Source organism: Sinocyclocheilus anshuiensis, unplaced genomic scaffold (assembly GCF_001515605.1).
Source record: "Sinocyclocheilus anshuiensis isolate Anshui unplaced genomic scaffold, SAMN03320099.WGS_v1.1 scaffold3255, whole genome shotgun sequence".
In the NCBI taxonomy this organism is placed as follows: domain Eukaryota; kingdom Metazoa; phylum Chordata; class Actinopteri; order Cypriniformes; family Cyprinidae; genus Sinocyclocheilus; species Sinocyclocheilus anshuiensis.
In genome coordinates, this window is record NW_015547971.1 from 137,718 (window position 1) to 146,257 (window position 8,540).

At 36.8% G+C, this 8,540-nt stretch overlaps 1 protein-coding gene across 1 annotated transcript in view; it reads left to right on the top strand.

Annotated features, from left to right (window-relative positions):
• LOC107704679 (fibroblast growth factor 12-like) overlaps positions 1–5,942 on the top strand; it is a 97,934-nt gene extending 91,992 nt beyond the window's left edge. Inside the window, exon 5 of the mRNA XM_016507668.1 lies at positions 5,571–5,942. Within this exon, the coding sequence (XP_016363154.1) occupies positions 5,571–5,686 (116 nt within the window). The 3' untranslated portion in view covers positions 5,687–5,942. The remainder of the gene's footprint in view (positions 1–5,570) is intronic.
• The last annotated feature ends 2,598 nt before the right edge of the window (positions 5,943–8,540 follow it).

The following is an 8,540-nucleotide window of genomic DNA, read 5'->3' on the forward strand; positions in this document are numbered from 1 at the left end:
ACAATTTTGTGTTTATTTTATTATTAAAGTTTTGTTTAAATGTTCGCCGGTTCCTGCCTCCTTCTTCCCGTGACTATGAACTTTGTTACAATATTATCAATATTTGAATTATATTAGAATTTAAAAGGCATAATTTCAGTTAGGGGGAAAAAAAGGTTTTGGCTTCTCTCCTGAGGCCACAAGAGGGCGCAACAAGCAAAATAGTATGCACATTTCTTCAAAGCATAATAAAATAACAGGACTATCTTTGAAAAAAGTGCATAATGTTTAAAATAATGTTTATAAACCTTATATAATTAATAACGTTGCTTAAACAATTAGAAACAAAACAGCATCATGCATGTATAGTTTAATACAAAGGACCGAAAGCCAATCACAAATCACAGTACTTTTTCATTTAAAAACATGAAATGTAATGTAATGTAATACATTAGAAGCTGTTGCCCCCATCAAATTGAAAAAGGTTAGAGAAAAACGTACTGCGCCATGGTACAACAGTAATACCCATTCTCTCAAGAAAAAAACTCGTAGTCTTGAGCGCAAATGGAGAAAAACTAACTTGGAAGTGTTTAGAATTGCGTGGAAAAACAGTATGTCCAGCTATAGACAGCTGACAGTCACCACTGATAAGCTACCACTAAATATTGTAGAAATTTAATTTGCTGTAAAGTTGCTTTGCAACGATTTGTATCATGAAAAGCGCTATACAAATAAACTTGAATTGAATTGAAAAACATGAGATGCAGTGGGATAGGGAAAAACTCTTGAGACATGTTTTTTTTTTAAGTTGAACGTACATTCATTTTACATGGCTTTCTAAACATGCAGCTCTCTTGTGCGAGACGCGAGTGCAACAGTGATAGATGTCCCTCTAGAAAATGCGATAAATACGTGTTCTCTGTGAACGGCTTGGTTTCAGTTTTGACGTAAACAAGATCTTCTCCACATTGATTGTTCTCTTTTTCCGCAATATTTTGAATGAACAATGTAGCAGCGCCACATCTAGTGGCTTCAACTGGATAGACTAACAAAAACATTAAAATGCAATGACACTTACATCGTCATCGCATCTCGTGCGCCACTGATAAGGCTGCCTGACGCACACCTAAAATTTGAATGCAGCGTTTTTGCATTCGAATGTGGATTTTTATTTTAAATTCGACGAATATTCGAAATTCTAATTTTTTTTTTGACAGCCCTACTGGTTAGGTGCTCAAAAATGTCTAAATCTAAAAAAACAAATTATTGTGACTGATTTAAATTAAAAATAATTTCATGATGACATATAAAGATATATCAAGATATAACTGGACAAACTTTGATGTTGGCTTGAGAAAGTTTTTAAGTTTGAAGGTTTAAAATGAAAGGTTTTATATTTGAAATAGTTTTAGGTTTTGAAGTAGTTTTAAAAGGTAGATTTTTTAAAGGTTTTAAGACCTGATAGAAGAGAGACAGAGACAGAGAGATGGGGTTTAAAGCAGATCAAAGGACTAGTGTTTCTGTTTGAGTTGAATAGTCTTGGCTCATTTGAACATCTCATCTATGTAAGTTTATGGGATTTTGGGAGTTTTTATTGTCTGTTTTAAGAAAACTGTAAGTCAAATCAGTTAGAAAAGATCAGGACACAAATCAGAACAGTCTGAAGGTCTGGCCCCAGTTTGGTGGTTGTAGCTTGAAAGCTCTAGGAGGAGTTTTTGTGAGAAATTTAAGTCTCAGAAGAACAATAATAATTAGATATTTACATTTTATGAAGAAATTGTGAGTGGCGCTTGCGGTGGCAAAACTCAGCTCTGGACAGTTGCTATGGTGTTCTGTGTGATTACAGGAGAGCCAACTACCATGTCTGTATGAAATTGTGGAGTTGAGATATGGTTGTTATATGGTTTCTAGGATGCTCTATAGTTGCTATGGTGTGCCTACACAGTTACTATAGTGATATTCACATTCCTATGTCTCTGTGATGTTCTGGGGCTGTGATATGGCTTGTCCATGTTGCAGTATGGTTGCTAGCGTGCTATAAATAGCTACTTGGGAATGGCTACACACTTACCATGATACTTACAGACTGGTTGCCTGGCTGAATCCACTGAACCCACCCAGATGTCTCTACGATGTCTCTATGGCTTCTTCATGTTGCTATTTGGTTGTTAGAGTCGTTTAAATGGTTGCTAGGGTGTGGCTATGTGGCCGCCACCTAGTGGCATACACCACTAATAACTAGATATGTACATTTTCTGAAGAAAAAAAATATTTACATTACAGCGTGGTTTCTAATAATACATTAGAAATAATATTGATGCATGACTTCGATATGAATATTTTCTGAAGAAAAGGCAAAACTCTGCACTGGGCATTTACTTTTATTTTTTTAAAGTGATCTTTTGCGTGATTATTTTAGACCCAACTGCAATTTTGATGTGGAGATATGATGTCTCGAAGTTCTGTCCAATATTAAATCTATGTGATTTTTTGCCCACTGTGTGAACATCATACACCCAATCACTTATAAAAGTTATAGCACACCTTTCCCCAATAAGCCAAATGAGATGACACCTCACTCGTGGGTCTACGACAAACTGTTATCAGTTATGCACCAAAATTTGAACGGAAGTACTGCTTGCATCTCAGCAAGCATTACTTCCGTACTGGATGAAGAAATGTCTTCCTTCATCCAGCAAGACATTTCTTTCACCTGCAACTCAACCTTGCCAAGACACAACTGCTTGTGCTTTCAGCTAACCCATCACAATTCATCACAATTTGGTATTGCTAGGAAGATCAGACCCTTTCTTTCAGAACATGCTACACAACTCCTTGTGCAAGCTCTTGTTCTGTTCAGGCTGGACTATTGCAATGTTCTCTTGGCAGGTCTTCCAGCCAGTTCTATCAAACCTCTGCAACTAATCCAGAATGTGGCTGCAAAATTAGCATTTAACAAGCCCAAAAGACTCCATATCACACCTCAATTTGAACTGGCTACCAATAGCTGCTCACATAAAATTCAAGGCATTAATGTTTGCCTACAAAACAACCACTGGCTCTGCACCCCTTTACATAAATTCACTACTTCAGATGTATGGGCCCTCCAGAAGCTTATGTTCTGCTAGTAAATGGTACATTATAGTGCCATCCCAAAGAGGCACAAAATCACTTTCACTGACTTTTACCTGAAATGTTCACTGCTGGTGGAATGACCTGCCCAACTCAATCCAATCAGCTGAGTCTTTGGCCATCGTCAAGAAACAGCTAAAGACACATCTCTTCCATCTACACTTGACCATCTAACACTAGCCCTCTCTATTCTATTTCTATACTATCTACTTGTTTTCTTCTAATTTATTAAAATATATATATATATATATTTTTTTTTTATTATTATTAAAAAATGACCCTCTAACAACAGTTCTTTATTCTTTTTTCTATTCTATCTAATAGTTTTCTTTTTATTTATTATAAAAAGAAATTGACCCCTTCAACACTAGCATTCTCTAGTCTTTTTCTGTTCTATCAACTTGTTTTCTTTTTATTTATTATTAAGAAAAAAAATCTTGTCATGTGTACTGCGTTAGACTAACCGGGACTTGTCACAGCACTTACAGTACATATTATTGCTCTTTTGCTGGTTTGATTGCTTCTATTGTCCTCATTTGTAAGTCGTTTGGATAAAAGCATATGCTAAATGACTAAATGTAAGTGACAAAATGGAAATGGAAAAAGAAGAAGCATGTAAGATAATAGTGATAAGTAATAGTGATGCCACCAATAAAAATGAACCCATCTTCTTGTCTCTATGATGTTCTGATCCATAGAGATCCCTCTCTCATCCTTTTTTAGTGGAAGTTTATGGGTGGTTGCTAGGGTCCAGTAACTGGTAGCTAGGGTATGTCTAGGAGGTTGGTATGTCATTAGTTATTGGCTGCTTGCTTTGCTGAGTCAAATAAGCCCACCCCCAAGTGTCCCAACTGACTTTCTGATCCAGAGATATGTTCTCACAAAATTTGTGCCAATGTTAAGTCTATGGGGTTGCTAGAGTATTGTTATGTGGTTGCTATGCAGTTGCTGGGGTGTTAAGGGTGTTTGCTAAGGTGTTGCCAGGCAGTTGCTAGTGTATTCTGAGTGGTTGCTAGGGTGTTGTTATGGAGTTGCTATGGTATTCTGGGTGGTTGCTAGGCAGTTGCTAGGGTGTTCTGTGTGGTTGCTAGGGTTTTGCAATATAATTGCTATGGCGTTCTGGGTGACTGCTAGGGTGTTGCTAGTCATTGCTAGGGTTTTATGGGTGGTTTATAGGGTGTTCTGGGTGATTTGCTAGGTTGTTGCTAGGCAGATGCTATTATGTTCTATGTGGTTACTAGGGCATTTCAGTTGCTAAGGTGGTTGCTAGGTGGTCTCAAGGGTGTTTTGGGTGGTTGCTAGGCAGTTGCTAGTTGTCACAGATGGTTACTATGGAGTTGCTATAGAGTTTATATGCTATGAGTACACTGCCCCAAGTCAATAGAGGCCAACCCCAATGTTCTGGTGCTGAGATATGCGGTTGCTATGATGGTCTAAATAGTTGCTAGGGCATGGTACCTAAAGCTTATTGATGTCTGAGTCAAAAGATACAACTTCTCACTGGTTGCTACGGTATGGCTAGAGAGTTACCATGGTGATAATTAAAGACAACTAGGCAGTCTAAGTCAAAAGAGCCCATCCCCAGGTATGTATGTTATTCTGGTTCAGAGATATGGCTGGTTTATTATATGGTTGCTAGGATGGTGATAATGGTTGCTGGAGCATGGCTAGATTGTTGCCATGGTGATAATTAAAGACTACTAGCCAGTCTAAGTCTAAAACTAGTCTTCTGCGTGATTGCAACAGAGCCAACTCTCATGTCTGTGCAATGTTCTGGTGCTGGGATATGGCTTGATGTTGTTGCTAGGGTGCACTAAATCATTGCTAGGCCGATTTACACAGTTTATATAGTGATATATAAAGACTGTTTGGCAGTTTGAATCAAAAGAGGCCAACCCTGTGATTCTACGATGTTCAGGTGCCAAGATATGGCTGGCTCAATTTACTACACGATTGCTAGGGAACTCTAAATGGTTGTAAGGGCTTGGCTAAACAGTTGCCATGGTGATATTTAAAGAGTACTTACCAGTCTTACTCAAAAGAGCCCACCCCCTTGTCTCCATTATGTTATAATAATAATAAGAAGAATGTGAGATGATAAAAGTGATGCTTTGCCTTAGTGGTTTACGATGATGGTTGAAAAATAAGAGGGCTTATTTGTGACACAAAAATAAAAAAATCGCTGCAAGTTATGCAAGAAGTCAAACCATTTTTTCCTTTGGAATAACATACACTGATAAATCGCACACAACAATACCAAGAGTGTATATAAAGAAAATATGTTCAATTTTAATGTCATGTTGATTTTAACATTTAACATTTGTGCATTTTTCTTTTTTTAAATAAAAATCCAAAATGCAGAGCTCAAGTATAAGATGTCAGCCATAAATCTCATAACTCTTAATGAATGCATTCGAAATTAATGAGTATTAATGTATTGATATGTTTGTGTATTGCAGTTTGCATGTACAAAGAGCCTTCACTGCATGAGATTGAAGAGAAGCAACGCTCCAGGAAAAGCTCAGGAACCCCAACAATGAATGGAGGCAAAGTGGTCAACCAGGACTCCACATAGGAGGGCCCAAACGCAGGAGGCTACTACAAGAGAGTAGCCCCTTGCCCTTGCCCTTGCCCTTGCGCCTCAAACCACGGGAATAGTACAACACGCTACAATAAGATGACAAACTGAACTCTTGCCTGAGATAACTTTTAGAAGAACACAGAGGGGGGAAAGAGAAATAAATGTTACCGTTCCAATCAGGAGCTGAACTCACATTTTATGCAAAAAAGTTCAATGGACAGTCATTTGATTCACAACAATAGGAATATTATTTGGGGTTCATGTTGTAAGAAATTAGCTTTATTTATAATTTACTATTATCAAGAAAATTGGGAATGTTTCTCTCTTTGTTCAGTATCATTACAATTTTTCTGTTTGTGAATATTATGCAGATTTGACCAAGTGTTTTGGCTTTTTATTTTTATTTTTTTTATTTTTTTTTATTACCTGAGAGGTAAAGGTAAATGCACTTTATGAATCCCAATTATTGGAATATCAGGAGGGTTAATGTAGAATGTATGCTCAGTTATTGCAGAAGCTTTTTGGCTCTTAGAGCCTTTCGCTGCTTATTAATTTTGGTATGAGTTAATATCCACTTTAACACTTATTCAAAAATCTTGCCCATCTTGATGCACATGTCCAGCAAAAGTACACTGTATGCGTGTATGCTTAACACCTACAAACTGCAACTTGGTTTCAGCTGGAGTGTGACAATCTATGTTACAATGCACAGCTAAGCTTTGGATAATACGTAGATGATTTCCTGTGAATTATCCACAAATTCCCTTTCACTCAAGCAAACTTAAATAATCTAACAAACAACTCAGGATTCCTTAGTCCTAAACGTGTGATGCTGACACCAACCCTGTCCAGTCCAACGCACAAAGAAGGCCAGTTGTGTTGCCCCTGTACGGAGTTTCCAGGAAGTCGCCTGGACAGGATTGTGGACTAGGAGGAGTCTGGCATTCATGTCTTACAATAAAATGGCATGAGAGCTGTGCCCAAGTATGCAGCAATGAGGTGCAACAAAACAAAGAGACTTGAAAAGCATAAGTCCTTAGAAAGTGTGTTTGTAGTTAACTGAGGAATGATCAAATGAATAACTCGTGTATGGGACAAAGAGTGTAAAAATATGCACGCAATGCAAAGATTGTCCAGATAAACTTGGTTTCCAGAAAAGAAAACACTGTACAGAGCAAAGGGAACACTCGCATTACAAACAAAACTCTTTATTTTTCATGTTTGCAGATGTTTTCACCTTAATGAAACACTATCATATATGCATTATGAATAATGAGATACATAAAATGTGCATTGATATTATAAAACACAATGAAATTAGGATTGTTTAAGAATAAAAGTATGATACTTAAACCTTTGACCCCTGTGTGCATAGCTTATTTTCCAAGGATTCTCATTAGCAATTTTACTATATACAGTAATTTAATGCAGCACAGAGGCAGTATTTAAAATGCATTTACACAGGAATCACAATTGCAGAAACTGCAGTTACCATAATTGCAGTTACCATAGTAACGTAACTGTCACTCGACCATGTCATGTGTAGTCAATGCACAGTAACCACAAAATATACCATGCTTCTCCCACCGTAACTGTAGTTATTTGTGGTATTTGTAGATAATGTGTGGTATTTGTAGAAAAAGCACAATAACCTCAACCCTTACTATGGGTTTACCACAGTAACCGTAGTTTTACTGTGGTATTTGTAGATAAAGCACAATAACTTCAATACTTACTATGGGTTTACATCGTAACCGTAGTTTTACTGTGGTATTTGTAGATAAGGCACAGATCTATTCTCATCATTCACAACAAACTGTCAATATGTAAGTTTCAAGTCATAGTTATCTTAAAATAAGAATAAACCCCAAAAAATATCTAGATCAGTGCCTTTTGGAATGGGCTCCATTTATTTCATTAAATCAGGAGCAAGAATACAATGTTGACAGTAAACAAAGACACCAATTTAAACACCCAATACATACTGTGACACTTCATTGTACTATCGCACAAAGTCAATGTGTCATTCAGTAAGACAAGGTGCAGACAGTGTGTGGTTTATGGTGCAAAAGCCACACAATTAATGCAGTGCAAAGAATCATAATATAAAAGACCTAATTTGTATCTCTTTGTCAAAAATTTAGAATTTTTGTCATCTTCAGGTGCTAAACATCAGTAATGTGCATGCTCATCTTGCTTATAATACAGTACAGGATTCATGTTGATCTTTCCCTGGTGCATCACCCTCAGTTGTGCATGTAGTGCCTGGAGCAATATAGTCCATGCAGTCTCTTCTAATGAATCTTTCAGCCTTTATGTAACTGAATGTCTTTAATATAACTAAATGTTCATGTCTTAATTAAAACACTCATTGTAATTGTGTGTATTGTTTACAAAATTAAATGGTGTATTTACCAAACACCATCCCTAATACAGAATATTCACCATACTTTTTCCAACACCATGTACAATACTTTACTGGAGGATACATCATAAAGACAGCTAAAGTAGCATATAAAGAAAAATCATATTTAAAAAATAAATAAAAATGGGTTATGTTAAAACCATGTTATTTTAATCAGATGAAGCCACCCAAATGCATGTATGGTGAAATGTCTCGAGCACCAAAGAATCATGTTCAGTTTCCTTCTCATCATCAGAGCTCTCCTGGGGCCTCATTTATAAAATGTGTGTATGCACAGATTTGATCTTCAGAGCTCTCCTGGTTTTCTTCCTCTTGCTTGTTTATCCATGTCCCTATCATAATCTTCTTCTTCCATGACTTAAACAATTTGCAGTTGTTATCCAGCACCCTACAGTTCAACTGACGAACAAAAGATGTGACCAA